Genomic DNA, 17,334 nt, shown 5'->3' with positions numbered 1-17,334 from the left:
CACGCACAAAGCCATGTTGACTATCCCTAATCAGTCCTTGCCTTTCCAAATACATGTACATCCTGTCCCTCAGGATTCCCTCCAACAACTTGCCCACCACCGAGGTCAGGCTCACTGGTCTATAGTTCCCTGGCTTGTCCTTATCATCCTTCTTAAACAGTGGCACCACATTAGCCAACCTCCAGTCTTCCGGCACCTCACCTGTGACTATCAATGATACAAATATCTCAGTAAGAGCCCCAGCGATCACTTCCCTAACTTCGTACAGAGTTCTAGGATAACCTGGTCAAGTCCTGGGGATTTATCCACCTTTGTGTTTCAAGACATCCAGCACTTCCTCTTCTGTAACATGGACATTTTTCAAGACGTCGCCATCTATTTCCTCATATTCTATATCTTCCATGTCCTTTTCCACAGTAAACACCGGTGCAAAATACTCTTTTAGCATCTCCTGCGGCTCCACACAAAGGGCACCTTGCTGATCTTTGAAGGGCCCTATTCTCTCCCTCATTACCCTTTTGTCCTGAAGGTGTATAAAATCCCTTTGGATTCTCCTTAACTCTATTTGCCAAAGCTATCTCATGTCCTCTTTTTGCCTTCCTGATTTCCCTCTGAAGTGTACTCCTACTGCCCTTGTACTCTTCTGAGGATTCATTCAATCTATCCTGTTTATACCTGACATATGCTTCCTTCTTTTTCTGAACCAAACCCTCAATTTCTCTAGTCATCCAGCATTCTCTACACCTTCCAGACTTGCCTAACTGGAATATACTGTCTCTGGACCCTCGTTATCTTATTTCTGAAGGTTTCCCATTTTCCAGCCATCCCTTTACCTGTGAACATCTGCCCCCAATCAGCTTTTGAAAGTTCTTGTCTAATACTGTCAAAGTTTAGATCTGGCCTTCCTCCAATTTAGAACTTCAACTTTTAGATCTGGTCTATCCTTTTCCATTACTATTTTAAAACGAATAGAATTATGGTCGCTGGCCCCAAAGTGCTCCCCCACTGACACCTCAGTCACCTGCCCTGCCTTATTTCCCAAGAGTAGGTCAAGTTTTGCACCTTCTCGAGTAGGTACGTCCACATACTGAATCAGAAAATTTTCCTGTGCATGCTTAACAAATTCCTCTACATCTAAACCCTGATCACTATGGCAGTCCCAGTCAATGGCTGGAAAGTTAAAATTCCTACCATAACCACCCAATTATTCTTACAGATAACAGAGATCTCCTTACAAATTTGTTTCACAATTTCCTTCCAACTATTAGGGGCTCTATAACACAATCCCAATAAGGTGATCATCCCTTTCTTATTTCTCAGTTCCACCCAAATAATTTCCCTGGATGTATTTCTGGGAATATCCTCCCTCAGCACAGCTGTAATGCTATCCCTTATCAAAAACACCATTCCCGTCCTCTCTTGCCTCCCCTTCTGTCCTTCCTGTAGCATTTGTATCCTGAAACATTAAGCTGCCAGTCCTGTCCATCCCAGAGTCACGTTTCTGTAATTGCTATGATATCCCAGTTCCATGTTCCTAACCATGCTCTGAGTTCATCTACCTTCCCTGTTAGGAAAGAACAATGCACTGTTCTTGTATTGAAATAAATGCAGTTTAATTTATCAGTCCTACATTGTTGTCTGCTTTGTCCCTGCCTGCCCTGATTGATTGACTCACTTCTTTTCTCAACTGTACCAGTCTCAGAGTGAGGAAAGAGATCACTAACGCGTAACACCAGGAATAATCCAAACATTACTACTCTCGAGGACCTCCCTTTTAAATTCCTGCCTAACTCTGATAGCCCTTCAGAATCTCAACCTTTTCCCCTCCAATGTCGTCGGTTCCAATGTGTACAATGACCTCTTACCGGTCCCCCCACCCCCATTGAGAACATTTGGCACCCTCTTGGAGACATCCTTGATCCTGGCACCACGGAGGCAACACACCATTCTGATTTTGCACTGCTGGCCACAGAAACATCTGTCTGTACCTAGGACTAGACAGTCCCCTAACACAATCGATCGCTTGGAACCTGACGTACCCTTCATTGCATTAGAGCCAGACTCGATACCAGAAACTTGGCTGTTCGTGCTACATTCCCCTGAGAAACCATCACCCCCTACATTTTCCAAAACAGCATACCTGTTTGAAATGGGGATAGCCACAGAAGACTCCTGCACTAGCAGCCTACCTCTCTTACCTTTCCTGGAGTTAACCCATCTATGTAACTGTATCTGAAACGTTTTTCTCTTCCTATAACTGCCTTCCATCATACCTCCTTGCTCTTGTAAATTCCTCACTGTCTCTGTCGCTCCAACCAATCCATTTGATCTGATAGGATTTGCAAATAATAGCATTTATTGCAGATATAATCCTCAGTAACACGTAAGCTCTCCCTAAACTCCCACATGCGACAAGAGTACACTACTCTACTAAGGGTTATTTTTGCTTCTTCCAATCTGCAGACCCAGAAAATAGCACCATCTTATTCCTCTACAAAACACTGCTCCAGGCTAATTTAATAGTTACAGCTTATATTTTTTAGTTTAATCAAGACATATCTCAATGAAACACTGAATCAAGAAAGAACCTACTTTACTCACTACTGCAGACTTACAGCAAGGCCACACTTCAAACTATTCTCTTATCTGTTTCTGGGCTGAGACCTCTCCCAAACAGGTTCCTCCCAAGATCAGTTGTGAATTTCACTGTATGTTCATTTTCCCAGACACACTCCAATGTCCAGTGATACATGAATTCAACAGCAAAAGGCAGTAACTGCGCAGGTTCACTGCTGTTCAGTTAGCAGTGTGGGTTTCTCTCGCTCTCTCTCCTGCACAGACCATGTGCTGTCTTTGTCTGTTCCTGTCTCTTTTATAAGTGCCGTTATTTTGACTTTTTTTTTCTCCCAAGTTCCAAAACAACGCAATAGCATATAAAACAGTAATTGCTGCTCCTGGAATTCGAGGAAATAATCTCGAACACTTAAAATACCTCAAAAAAAAAAAAGCAGCCTATTACAGCTAGAAATTTTTCCCATCCTCCATCTTGGATTACCCAGAATCCGTGTATATTTAAGGAAAATTTAAATATGCAAGACAGTGCAGCCTGTACACCAGAAAATACAGTAATTTGGTTCTCAATGAGTTGTTAGTAAGACATGCTCACTCCTTATTAAGGAAAGAATGGAAACACTTAGTGCAGCAAGTTACTCTCACCTTGGCAAGGTCTAGGTTCTTTGATAACATTCTTAATTACCCAGTTGAAGCTTTCATTTAGTACCAAACCACACAGAAATGAAATCTGAAACAAATAACAAAGAGTGCAAACTGTAAACTAGGGAAGTCTTCATTCACCAAATCAGACTGATTCACTGCAATTCTTAGCCTCCACCAGCACAATCCATAATGTGACAGACACGCTTACCAAAGACCTTCAATTGTTGCAGGCAAAATACTAAAAACAGAGTAAGATATTTCACAAGGGAACTTGCAAACTATATTATACAGAGGTTACTCAAGGTACTGAAATTACCAGCTGCCTTTGTTAACATTTGAAGCAGTTGCTTTATATGACAGCACTGCACACATAAAAAAAACATGAAGCAGATGCCAGCAATAACAAATGCAAGAATCACCAAGATGCTTTTCCTCCAAGGTGGACATTAATTCTGCCCATGGTGTGGGTTCTCACTCTCTGCAGGAAGATGGTGGTGCTGGTGGATCTCAGGGCCGGTAAATTCATTCAACAAGCTTCGAATTTCAAGCTTTGCCCTCAATCTCATGCAGTCACTTCCCTAGCCCCCACCTCCCCATACAATGCTGGGTAGCAACTCAATAAAATGTAAAGGAAATGCTGCTGTACAGTATAAGAAACTTCAGGAAGTATAAAACCACTCTTTTGTGAAATGGTTCTGCCGAGTGGTTTGTGCATGGAACACCCTTCGTGCTCTAATGGAAAATTACCTCAAAGTTTCTGTGCTTAAGATGATTTTTTTTCCAGACAAAGTACAGTGCTTGCAAATTTAAAGCACACCAAACAAATGTTTCAGAGCCACCCTTAATCCATATACATGTTCTACAACAGGTGACTGGTAAGAATTTCCACAGGGTTTATTTGGGACAAAAGAGCTGCTTGAGCCAAAGAATCAGCCGCTGGACACACTCACTCTGAACATCAGATTAGAGACTCATGAACTTTTCACTTCTCTCCATTTTGCATGTCCCATCATATATTCCACCTAAAGCATATGTGCAGGTGGTGCCCCTGCCACCAAACCGTCCCCGAGTGCAAGGAGGAGTCATCCATTTAGAAACAGAAGCAAAAACGACTCCCAGTGCTTAAGCTTAGGAACTCTCTGCATGCAGAAATCAAGTGAATACACAACAAAGATACAGCCCCAATAGATGGGCTATCAGGGACAACCTTTTATTTATTCATTCTTGGGATGAGTGTTTCACTGGCCAGGCCTGTGTTTACTGTTGAGTTGTACCTGACCTTCAGAAGGTGATGGTGTGCTACCTTCTTGAACACAATGGAGTCACTTACCTCACCATTCCAGAGGCCAGTTGGAAATCAAACATGTCGCTGTGGTTCTGGAGTCACCTGTGGGCCCAGACTAAGCCAGGTCAACAGAACACCTGCTCTAATGAGCTTTTCCTTTGTTCACTGTCACTGAGACTAGATTTTTATTCTACAATTAAATCATTAATTGAATTTCATTCCACACAGTGGAAGGTGGACGCACATTTCCGGATATTGGTCAGGCCTCCGGATAGTCCAGCAATATAACTACCCTCACCCAAATAAAGCAGGTTTGAAGAAAATTACATTAATTTTGTGCTTTTTTAAAAAATTACAGAACAATTATAACAAAGTTTCTATTAGAGATTGCATTCATGCACACAAAAAAAACGATTGAGTTCTGTTTGAGAAACCATCAATGAGGTACATGAGACATATGATGCCATCACCTTGGTGCATCCACAATGGCAATCAAGTCTTTTTCCCCTGTCCTACAGTGTCAGGTAGAGAAACCACCTTGCCCAGTCTTCAGACTTCCATCTTCCCCAGAGAAGAAGAAGAGATGGTGACTTCTGATAGGGAATATAGCAGAACCGAGACCATTCCACAGAAACAAACGTTCAGAACAACTATTCTCATGAATCAATGTGAGAAATAGACACGTAACTTACAGAGTGCAACTCCCTCTTGAACACAATGAGTGTGATGAAACCAAATAGGATAAATACTGGGACAAGACTTAAATATGCAAGAACTTTTCCTGTGAGATCACCTGGAGACAAGAGAAAGGAGACAATGTTTAGGTTTGTGCAACATATTTTTAAGAAAAAGCTGTTCTCTCCATTTCCTCCTTAATGTTCCTAAGATGTCTCATGATGAAGAGAATAGATGATCATCTGAGTCAGTGCTCTGGACATGAAACTAAATGGAGGAAGCGCCAATGCACTTTTCGTCCCCACTATAAAATGTACTTCCTAGCCACTAACTTTATCCCTCTCCCAAGTAACTGACAGAAGCCAAACCAGATCATTCTCAAGCTCTGCATTGAATCTGACCCAGAATGAATAATCAGCCAAATTCCAGCACCAAAACTAGACTCTTACACCTTGATAACATTGTCACCCCCACCTCTCCAAGCTCAGCGCATATGCTGCCAAAACCTCACCCAAGTTTCTTTTATTTCTTGACTTAACTATTTCAATGCACTCCAAGTCAGCCTCTCACCCAAACTGGAATTAATCCAAAACACTGATTTTCATTTCACAATTTGCCCCCTATCCTACTCACCCATCACCCTCCCCTTTCTCACTGGCCAAAATTGCTAACCAGGCGCCAACATATCTGTGTTAAAATTCTCAATTTCATTTCACCCATGGACTGTTTTATCCGTTTCTCTGTGATCTTCACAAGTCACACAACTGTAAGATTTCTGCACTCTTCCAATCTGGCCTCTTGTCTATGTTTTAGTTTAATCATCCACTGTTGAAGGCCAGATCTTTAGTTAACTCACTTTATTTCCTTCCCTAAACTTCTCCACCTCTATTTGCCTTTTGAATATAATGGTCTCTATGATTAAACATTTAGTCACCTCTCTAAGTATTTTGTCGCTCTGTATCAAAATTCATTTGATTCACTACTGCAAAGTCCCTTAAGAGATTGTACTTTGTTAAATGCACTTCATAAATGCAAGTTATTGTTGATGAAACAAACACTTTGGTTGCTCGCTTCTCTACAATCAAGCTGTGATTCAGTGGGAAACCATCTCATGTCAGTCAGAAGGTTGTGAGATTCAGTGCATGGCCAACACTCCCAAGTACAGCACCAAAGGAGCACTGCGATGTCTGAGGAGCCAAATTTCTAAGATGATATCAAACTGGAGCTCTGTCTGCTCTCAAGTGCAAACAGAACATCAAACAGTACAATTTACTCAGACCAAGAAAGCCCTCGCCCATAACCAACCCTAATATTTATCCCAAAACATCTCAAAGATTTGTGTGATCATAAAAACAAGCTGTTTGTAGGAGTTTGATGAGTGCAAATTAACTGTCACATTTCCTACATTAAAACAATAACTAGACTTAAAGTATTTCATTGGCTGCAAAGCATTTGGAATGCCCTAAGTTCATGCGAGTTTTGCCTTTTCCATGGGAACATAACACTTGAGGGTTAGTAAGCCATTCAGTTCATTGAGCCTGCTCTGCCATTCAATAAGATCATGGCTGATCTGGTTATGGCCTTGCTCTAGAGTCACAGAGATGTACAGCACAGAAACAGACCCATCGGTCCAACTCATCCACACTGACCAGGCATCCCAATCCGACCTGGTTCCATTCCCAGCAGTTGGTTCATTCCCCTCTAAACCCTTCCTATTCACATACCCATCTAGATGACTTTTAAATGCTGTAATTGTACTATCCTCCACTATATCCTCTTGACAACTCATTCCATACACACACACCACCCACTGCATGCAGTGGCCCCTTAGGTCCCTTTTATATCTTTCCCCTCTCACCCTAAACGGACACCCTCTAGTTCTGGACTCCCCAACCTCAGGGGAAAGACCTTGTCTATTTATCCTATCCATGTCCCTCATGATTTTACAAACCTCTATAAAGGTCTTCAATGCTCCAGAGAAAACAGCCCCAGCCCTATTCGGCCTCTCCCTATAGCTCCACTCTACTTTCCTATCTGCACCCCATAACCCTTCTATCACAATCCCGAACAGATTGTGCACTCTTACAATCCTTTCATACACCAGCACAACTGAGATTAGGAACTCAGCTATAAGTAAATGAATGGATGGGGGGAAAAAGAGGTCCATCAAGTATTCATCTTTCCACTCTGGTGCACTATATATGAGCACTTAGGAGTGAGATGAGGAAAATTTCTTCACTCACAGGGTTCCAAATCTTTGGAATTCTTTATTTCTACAGTCAACCAAACGAAGAGCACAGGGATGGAACTAGACTATTCTAGAGAGAGTGTGTTAACATGGACTTGACAAACAAAATGGTCTCCTCCTGTACTACACGATTCAATGACTCTAATACCTAACACTGCTGGTGGATGTTCAGTAGTTGATATGCTAAAGGATGGAACTAATTAATTTTTGGATACGAACAGAATCAAGGAAAATGGAAACATACAAGAGGTGGTGCTGAGGGAGGACATTAACTACTATTTTACTAAATGGTAGAATCATTTTAAAGGACCCTGTATCTTACTCCTACTCATGTTTATTACATTATGGTAATTACACAACGGTGAATCTCAAAAGACATCAATATTTTCAACAGTGCAATTATATTGAACACAAATAAAAAGGAACATGACACATTTGGTAAATTTGTAGCCAAGGGTGGAAATGAACAATTCTGTCAAGGAAGGACCCAGGTTTGATCTGTTCTGAGACAAAAGGCTACAAGTCAAATGATCACAAGTCAGTGCAATTCTCTTTGATGGAAATTCACCTAAAGGAAGACTTGCCTTTTTTTCAAACCAAGCCATTTTCTGATTAAGTTCTTTCATACTTAGACCACTGTTGGAATAGTGTGCGCAATTCTGGTCTCCCTCCTATAGGAAGGATGTTGTGAAATTTAGAAGGGTTCAGAAAAGATTGACAAGGATGTTGCCAGGGTTGGAGAGTTTGAGCTATAGGGAGAGGCTGAATAGACTGGGGCTATTGTCCCTGGAGCATTGAAGACTGAGGGGTGACCTTATAGAGGTCTATAAAATCATGAGGGGCATGGATAGAGTAAAGAGACATGGTCTTTTCCCCTCAGGTAGAGGATGCCAAACCTACAGGCATATGTTTATGGTGAGAAGAGAAAGATTTAAAAGGGACCCAAATGGCAACTTTTTCACACAGAGGGTGGTATGTGTATGAAACAAGCTGCCAGAGGAAGTGCTGGAGGCTGGTACAATTACAACATTTAAAAGGAATCTGAATGGGTACATGAATAGGAAGGGTTTGGATATGGACCAAATGCTAGCAAATGGATCTAAATTAATTTGTGATATCTGGTTGGAATGGACGGGTTGGACCAAAGGGTCTGTTTCAGTGCCATACATCTCTATGACTCCGAACTAGTATCAGTTAGTGAATCTTCTCTGGACTGTTCCATTGCCATCCCCAGATCAGGGCTCAAAGCTGTTCAGTGTTCCGGCTGTGACCAGATTGATGCCTCATATAACTTAGGAAAACCTCCCACTTTTACACTTCATTCCCTTTTAAATAAAGAACAGCAGTCCATTTGCCTTCCTCACCGCCTTTAGGTAAGGAGTCTGCTGCCCTTACCTAGTCTAGTCTACATGGTAACTCCAGACCTATAACAATGTGGTTGACACTTAATTGCTATCTGGGTAATTAGAGATGGGTAATAAATGCTGGTCTGGTCAATGATGCCCACATCGATCGATCGATCGATCGAATGAACGATCGAAAAATAAAACCTGAACAAGTAACTGGACTTCAATAGTGGGGCCTCAGAAAATGTGGATGAATTTTTATACCTGGAAATATTTATCCCAAATGAATATAGGAATGAGATGATCAGATAAACCAACTGATGGGAATTGTTTAGTATCAACTGCTAATTGCAGAAGTTGGAAGCATTTGGAACACATTGTATAAACAAGTTAGGCATCAGCTGGGAAGGCAGAGTAAACAATGAAGTCATGATAAAAGTAACCTGCATCCAAAAACACAAGTTCCAGCCAGAGGATTGTGACTGGCTAATAGGACGCACGCTATAAAGTTGAATACCAGTACACCAGGGAGTTAATGGAATCAGTCTAACAGGAGGCTAAAGACTGAACTACGTCAGGAAAACAAAGGATATGCATTATGTTACACATACGTCCCAAAGCACTATGTTGTAAAACTTGAAAGGGTTCAGAAAGGATTTACAAGGATGTTGCCAGGGTTGGAGAATTGAGCTATAGGGAGAGGATGAACAGGCTGAGGCAGTTTTCCCTGGAGCGTCGGAGGTTTACAAAATTATGAGGGGCATGAATAGGGTAAATTGGCAAAGTCTTTTCCCTGGAGTGGGGGAGTCCAGAACAAGAGGGCATAGGTTTAGGGTGAGAGGAGAAAGATATAAAAGAGACCTAAGGGGCAACTTTTTCACACAGAGGATGGTGCATGTGTGGAATGAGCTGCCAGAGGAAGTGGTGGAGGCTGGTACAAATGCAAAATTTAAAAGGCATCTGGATGGGTATATGAATAGAAAGGGTTTGGAGGGATATGGGACTAGATTGGGATGGGACGTCTGATTGGCATGGATGAGTTAGACCAAGGGCCTGTTTCTGCAATTCAGTGAAAATCATACCTTTCCAACTTGGAAGTGAGAATTCCGAAGTCAAGCCTGAAACATGGATTTGATTAGCAGACTGACAATGGCAAGATGTTGTGACTATGTACAGCCAGGATATAACTGCCGGATCAGTTCAGTTCAATTGATTATTAAAGGCTCTGAATAAGCCTTTTGCAGCATGCTTTATTTTGTTTAATTCCCTCTTTCAGACCCGTTATACTCTGCACCAATTCACAGCTGTGAAAAGAGCCTAATCCCAAAAGACTGCTCCTCTGCACATTAATTTTCACGTGGCATCTTTCCCCTACCCTCTTCAAAGTATCGCACAAACTCAAAACGCTCAGTAACAACCAATGTCTTCAGCTAACCTCCCATGGCTGCTTAACGGTCCAAACGTATACACCAATGAAACCTTTCAAACCCATTTGTAATGCATATAATACAGTCCCATTGTTCTGAAAAAACTAAAGGGCAACTTTCAAATGTACTAAAACTACTCTCACATTCAGCACAAAGGGCCAACAACTAAATCACTAACTTATCAGCAAAAATTAACATTTCATGCTTGTGCTTCAAGTGTCATAGTTGGTCAGACTTCTGACCAGGTCAGTACTGCTGCCTCACAATGCCAGAGACCAAAGGAACCCCGAGGGGGCAGTGACCAAAATATGATAGAATTCACCTGCAGTGTGAGAGGGAGAAGCTAGGATCAGATGCAATGATATTACAATTGAGTAAAGGTAACTACAAAGTCATGAGGGAGGAGCTGGCCAGAGTTGGTTGGAAGGTGAGGGCAGCAGGGAAGATGGGGGAGCAGCAATGGCAGGAGTTTCTGAGAGTAATTCAGGAAGCACAGCAGAAATTCAACTAGGAGAAAGTGAGGACTGCAGATGCTGGAGATCAGAGTGTGGTGCTGGAAAAGCACAGCCAGTCAGGCAGCAACCGAGGAGCAGCAGAGTTGACGTTTTGAGAATAAGTTCTTCATCAGGAACGTCAACTCTTCTGCTCCTCTCCTTTTTGACAGCAGAAATTCTTCCTACGGAGGAAGAAACATACCAAGAGGACAAAGAAATCTGAAGCACAAAGAAATTTGGAAAACCTAGTTCAGGATATTCTTATGGTGAACATGCAGGCTCATTTGGCAGTGCAAATGTAATGTTAGCATTCATTTCAAGAGGGCTAGAACACAACAGTAGAGTCTGGTACATTCAGGACATTTAAGCGACTCTTGGATAGGCAAATGGAAGACAGTACACTGACGAGTGAGTAGTTTACTCTGATCTTAGAGTAGGATAAAAGGCCAACACAACATCAAGGGCTGTACTGTGCTGTACTGTTCTATGTTCTGCTGAGGCTGTATAAGGCTCTGGTCAGATCGCTTTTGGAATACTGAGAGCAGTTTCAGGCCCCATATCCAAGGGTTGATGCATTGGCGTTGGAGGGGGTCCAGAGGAGGTCTACAAGAATGATCATGGAAAAAAGGGCCTAACCAATGTCCTGTACAGCTGCAACATGACCTCCCAACTCCTATACTCAATACTCTGACCAATAAAGGAAAGTGTACCAAACGCCTTCTTCACTATCCTATCTACCTGTGACTCCACTTTCAAGGAGCTATGAACCTGCACTCGAAGGTCTCTTTGGTCAGCAATACTCCCTGGACCTTACCATTAAGTGTATAAGTCCTGCTAAGATTTGCTTTCCCAAAATGTACCACCTCGCATTTATCTGAATTAAACTCCATCTGCCACTTCTCAGCCCATTGGCCCATCTGGTCCAGATCCTGTTGTAATCTGAGGTAACCTTCACTGTCCACTACACCTCCAATTTTGGTGTTATCTGCAAACTTACTAAGTGTACCTCTTATGCTCACATACAAATCATTTATGTAAATGACAAAAAGTAGAGGGCCCAGCACCGACCCTTGTGGCACTCCACTGGTCTCAGGCCTCCAGTCTGAAAAGCAATGCTCCACCACCTCCCTCTGTCTTCTTCCTTTGAGCCAGTTCTGTATCCAACTGGCTAGTTCACCCTGTATTCCGTGAGATCTAGCCTTGCTAATCAGTCTCCCATGGGGAACCTTGTCGAACACCTTACTGAAGTCCATATAGATCACATCTACTGCTCTGCCCTCATCAATCCTCTTTGTTACTTCTTCAAAAAACTCAATCAAGTTTGAGACATGATTTCCCTTGCACAAAGCCATGTTGACTATCCCGAATCAGTCCTTGCCTTTCCAAATACATGTACATCCTGTCCCTCAGGATTCCCTCCAACAACTTGCCCACCACCGACGTCAGGCTCACTGGTCTATAGTTCCCTGACTTGTCCTTACCACCTTTCTTAAACAGTTTAGGTTAGGCCACTGTTGGAATATTATGTGCAATTTTGGTTTCCTTCCTATCGGAAAGATGTTGTGAAACTTGAAAGGGTTCAGAAAATATTTACAAGGATATTGCCAGGGTTGGAGGATTTGAGCTATAGGGAGAGGCTGAATAGAGTAGGGCTGTTTTCTCTAGGTCGTCAGAGGCTGAAGAGTGACCTCAGGTTTATAAAATCATGAGGGGCATAGATAGGGTAAATAGACAAAGTCTGTTCTCTGGGGTGGGGGAGTCCAGAACTAAAGGGCATAGGTTTAGGGTGGAGAGGGGAAAGATATAAAAGGGACCTAAAGGGGCAATGTTTTCACACAGACGGTGATATGTGTGTGGAATAAGCTGCAAGAGGAAGTGGTGGACACTAGTACAATTGCAACATTTAAAAGGCCTATGGGTGGATACATGGATATGGGCTGGTTGCTGGCAGGTGGGACTAGATTGGGTTGGGATATCTGGTCGGCAGGGTTGGGTTGGACCGAAGGGTCTGTTTCCATGCTGTACATCTCTATGACTCTCTGTTTCTAAGGATGTGTCATATGAGAAGTGGTTGAGGGCTCTGGATTTGTATTCAATGGAGTTTAGAAGGAAGAGGGAGTACCCTTATTGAAACTCAGAAAATACTGACATCCCTGAATAGAGTGGATGGAGAAACATTGTTTCCACTAGTCCAAGAAACCAGGACTCAAGGGTACAGCCTCAGAGTGAAGAGATGACCATTTGGAATGGAGTTGAGAAGGAGTCTTTTCAGCCAAAGCGTGGTGAATCTGTGGATCTCATTGCCACAGAAGACCATGGAAGCCAAATCATTGAGGGTCTTTAACAGGGAGACAGGGTATTGATTGGTAAGGGAGTCAAAGATCATGGGGAGAAGGCAGGGGAATCGGGTTGAAAAACATATCAGTCATGTCGGAATGGCACACCAGACTCGATGGCTTAATTGTGCTCCTACATCTTATTGTATAATGGGTTTAGGGAACTCATACTGAGCATCAGTGGCCAAGTTATTGCTAAGCAAGTGCTGCACTGTTTATGACTATTTCAATCACTTCACTGATGACTAAATGTACACTGATGGGGTGATAATTGGCCAGGTTGGATTTGTCCTGTTGTGTGTGTACAGGACATACTTGAACAATTATCCACATTGTCAGGCAGATGTCAGTGCGTAGCTGCACTGGAACAGATTGAATAGTGACACAGCAAGTTCTGAACCACACATCTTCAGTATTTTACTGGAATGTTGTTAGAGCACCTGCAGCATCCAGTGCCTTCAGCTGTTTCTTGATAGCATTTGGAGTGCAGTAAATTGGCTGAAGACTGGCATCTGTGATGCCAGCATCCTCCCCTCAGCATTTCTGGTTTTAAAAAATACTTCAGCCTTATCTTTTGCACAGATGTGTTCCCATCCTCAGTGTTGAGGAATGGCAATATCTGAAGGGCCTGCTCTTTAGAGTCATAGAGTTATACAGCAAGAAAGCAGACCTTTCGGTCCAATCCATCAGTGCCAACAAAATATCCTAAACTAAGCTAGTCCCATTGGCCAGCATTTGGCCCATATCCCTCTAAATGCCTACTATTCATATACTCATCCAGATGCCTTTTAAATGTTGTAATTGTATCAACCTCCACCACTTCCTTCTCGTTTCATACATGCACCACCGTGTGGAAAATGTTACCCTTTAGGTCGCTTGTAAATCTTTCCCCTCTCACCTTAAACCAATGTACTCTAGTTTTGGATTCCCCTACCCTCAGAAAAAGAAAAAGACCTTGGCTATTTACACTATCCATGCCCCTCATGACTTTATAAACTTCTATAAAGATCACCCCTCAGCCTCCAACATTCCAAAGGAAAAAAAAGCCCCAGCCTTTTCAGTGTCTTCATATAGCTCAAACTCTCCAATCCCAGCAAAATCCTTGAAAGGGTTCAGAAAAAAATTACAAGTTTAACAACATCCTTCCTATCACAAGGTGACCAGAATTGAAGATAGGTTTTCTAAAAGCGGCCTAACCAACATGCCATCCAGTCACAATATGACCTCCCAATGGTTATACTCAATGCACTGACCAATAAAGGCAAGCATGCTAAATGCCTTCTTCAACACCCTGTCTATCTCAACTCCACTTTCAAGGAACTATGAACCTACACCCGTCTCTTTTTTGGCAACACTCCACAGGACCCTAACATTAACTTTATAAGTTCTGCTCTGATTTGCCTTACCAAATGCAACACCTCACATTTATCTAAATTAAAATCCATTTGCTATTCCTTTGTTTAATTGTCCACCGCCACTCATGACTGGATGTGGCTGAACTTTAGGGCTTAGAGCAGATATGTCTGTTGTGGAACTGCTTCGGGTGAAATACGAAATGAATACAGGTCGTTCTGCTAAGCACGTGTTTCATCAGCGCAAATTGGCGATAACGTGATTGACAAATTGTGGACATTGTTTGAATAACACTAACTTTCTACTGAACAGGTATAATGATATTCTATTAGCGATCTTCTAGAGTGAGTTTCTATCGCAGTTTTCCATACTGCAATTTTCTATGGCGTGAGGTTGCAGAAGAACACAATTGTTGCACTATAGCAGAACAACTGAACTTTGCACCTGACTTGATCCAGGAAGATGTTGCTGTACAGGTCATGGTGAAAGATGAGGTAATTCGTGGGTTGAAAAATCAGTAAGGAGGTGGTATTTGATAGACTGTATTTCAAATTAGATAAGGCACCAGGATTTGATGAGCTGTCCAAGGCACAGAGTTGAAATTGGAGACACACTGGTCATTGTTTTTCAGACTTCTTTAGACTCAGGTTGTTGTCAGAGTCATAGAGCTGCACAGCATGGAAACAGGCCCTTCGGTCCAACTCATCCATGCTGACCAGAGGTCCTAAATAAATCTAGTCCCATTTTCCAGCATTTGGCCCATATCCTTCTCATCCCTTCCTATTCATATATTCATCCAGAAGTCTTTTAAATGTTGCAATTGCACCAACCTCCATCACTTCCTCTGGCAGCTCATTCCATACATGCACCAGCCACCACCCTGTGGGTGAAAAAGTTCCCCCTTAGGTCCCTTTCAAATCTTTCCCCCCTCACCTTAAACCTATGCCATCTAGTTTTGGAACTAGAGAATTGCAAATGTTCAAAAATTGTCATAACCAATTTAAATTCAGAAGTATGGAAACTTCTACAGACAATCATTTAAGGGAAAACTGTGCCTTAACTAAATGACTGGAGTTTTCTGGAGAAGGTTGATCAAGACAATGCTGTTGGCGAAGTGGATACGGACTTCCAGAATGGATCAGATATAATGTCACACAACAGAACTGGGGCAAAGTTATAGCTCACAGAACAAAAGGGCTGCAAGAACATGGACGCTGCATTAGCAAAGTGACAGAAAAAGAGAGAGGTGAGTGGTGGATGCTTGTGGAAGATTTGCAATGGAGTTCCCAGGGGACCAATGTTGGGACCCTTGCTTTTGTATATATTAACGCACAGACTTTGGTGTAGAGGTTACAATTTCAAAGTTTGCAGATGATACAATACTTAGAAGCAGTAGAAACTGAGGGGGGTAGTACACAACCTCAACAGAATACAGACAAATTGGTGGAATGAGTGGACGGATTATAGGTGAAGTTCAATACAGACAAATGTGAGATCATTCATTTTGATAGGAAGAACACAAACAGACAATATAAAGGGTATAACTCTAAAAGGGGGTCAGGATCAGGGGTATGCATAATTCATTGAGAAAGACAGGATCAGTTGAGAGCTGTTGTTATTGAAGCATACTATCTCCTGGGATTTATCATATAGAGAGCAAAAGCAACAATGTTATGCAGAATAAGTACAAGACACTAGTTTAGCCTCAGCTGGAATACTGCATCCTGTTCTGTCGCCACATTTCAGGAAATACAAAGGATTAGAGAAAGTGCGGAAAAGATTTACAAGAATAGTTCCAGGGACAATGAATTTCAGTAAGGAAGTCAGAGTGAGGAAGGGTCACCGGACCCGAAATGCTAACTTTGATTTCTCTTCACAGATGCTGCCAGACCTACTGAGCTTTTCTAACAATTTGTTTTTGTTTAGGAAGTCAAATTGGACAAGTTAGGGCTGTTTACCTTGAAGAGAAACTAAGAGGAGATGGTCATAGTCATGAGGGGTCGGGACAGAGTTGATAGGAAAAAAAATGTTCCTGACCGTGAAAGGATCAAGAATGAGACAGCACATATTTAAAGTAATTGGCAAAAGCAACAAGAGAGATATGAATTGGTTTTTAAAGCAGTAAGTTGTAAGGTTTGGACCGAGATTGCGGAGGAGGCAGATTCAATTGAAATATTCAAAAAAGGGATTAGCATTGCATCTAAAAAGAAGCATGTGCAGATCGCAAGGAGAAGAGTCATAGAGATGTCCAGCACGGAAACAGACCCTTCGGTCCAACCCATCCATGCAGACCAGATATCCCAACCCAATCTAGTCCCACCTGCCAGCACCCAGCCCATATCCCTCCAAACCCTTCCTATTCATATACCCATCCAAATACCTCTTAAATGCTCATTTGTACCAGCCTCCACCACTTTCTCTGGCAGCTCATTCCACACACACCACCCTCTGCGTGAAAAAGTTGCCCCTTAGGTCTCTTTTATATCTTTCCCCTCTCACCCTAAACCTATGCCATCTAGTTCTGGACTCCCCACCCCAGGGAAAAGACTTTGCCTATTTACCCTGTCTAAGCCCCTCATAATTTGTAAACCTCTATAAGGTCACCCCTCAGCCTCCGACACTCCAGGGAAAACAGCCTCAACCTGTTCAGCCTCTCCCTGTAGCTCAAATCCTCCAACCCTGACAACATCCTTGTGTATCTTTTCTGAACCCGTTCAACTTTCACAACATCTTTCCAATAGGAAGGAGACCAGAATTGCACACAATATTCCAACAGTGGCCTAACCAATGTCCTGTATAGCCGCAACATGACCTCCCAACTCCTGTATTCAATACTCTGACCAATAAAGGAAAGCATGTTGTTGTGGCTCTGTTTGCCGAGCTGGGAATTTGTCTTGTAAACGTTTCGTCCCCTGTCTAGGTGACATCCTCAGTGCTTGGGAGCCTCCTGTGAA

At 42.4% G+C, this 17,334-nt stretch overlaps 1 protein-coding gene across 2 annotated transcripts in view; it reads right to left on the bottom strand.

The window, feature by feature from the left end:
• The window catches only part of dolpp1 (dolichyldiphosphatase 1), a 41,257-nt gene that overhangs the window by 11,104 nt on the left and 12,819 nt on the right, over positions 1-17,334 (bottom strand). For both annotated transcript variants that reach the window (XM_072566021.1, XM_072566020.1), the window contains exons 2-3: positions 5,194-5,294; positions 3,217-3,301 (exon numbers count right to left, since the gene is read on the bottom strand). In XM_072566021.1, coding sequence (XP_072422122.1) covers positions 3,217-3,301; positions 5,194-5,294 — 186 coding nt within the window. The remainder of the gene's footprint in view (positions 1-3,216; positions 3,302-5,193; positions 5,295-17,334) is intronic.

Source organism: Chiloscyllium punctatum, chromosome 49, assembly GCF_047496795.1.
Source record: "Chiloscyllium punctatum isolate Juve2018m chromosome 49, sChiPun1.3, whole genome shotgun sequence".
Classification (NCBI taxonomy): domain Eukaryota; kingdom Metazoa; phylum Chordata; class Chondrichthyes; order Orectolobiformes; family Hemiscylliidae; genus Chiloscyllium; species Chiloscyllium punctatum.
This window is presented reverse-complemented; position numbering and strand designations above follow the sequence as displayed.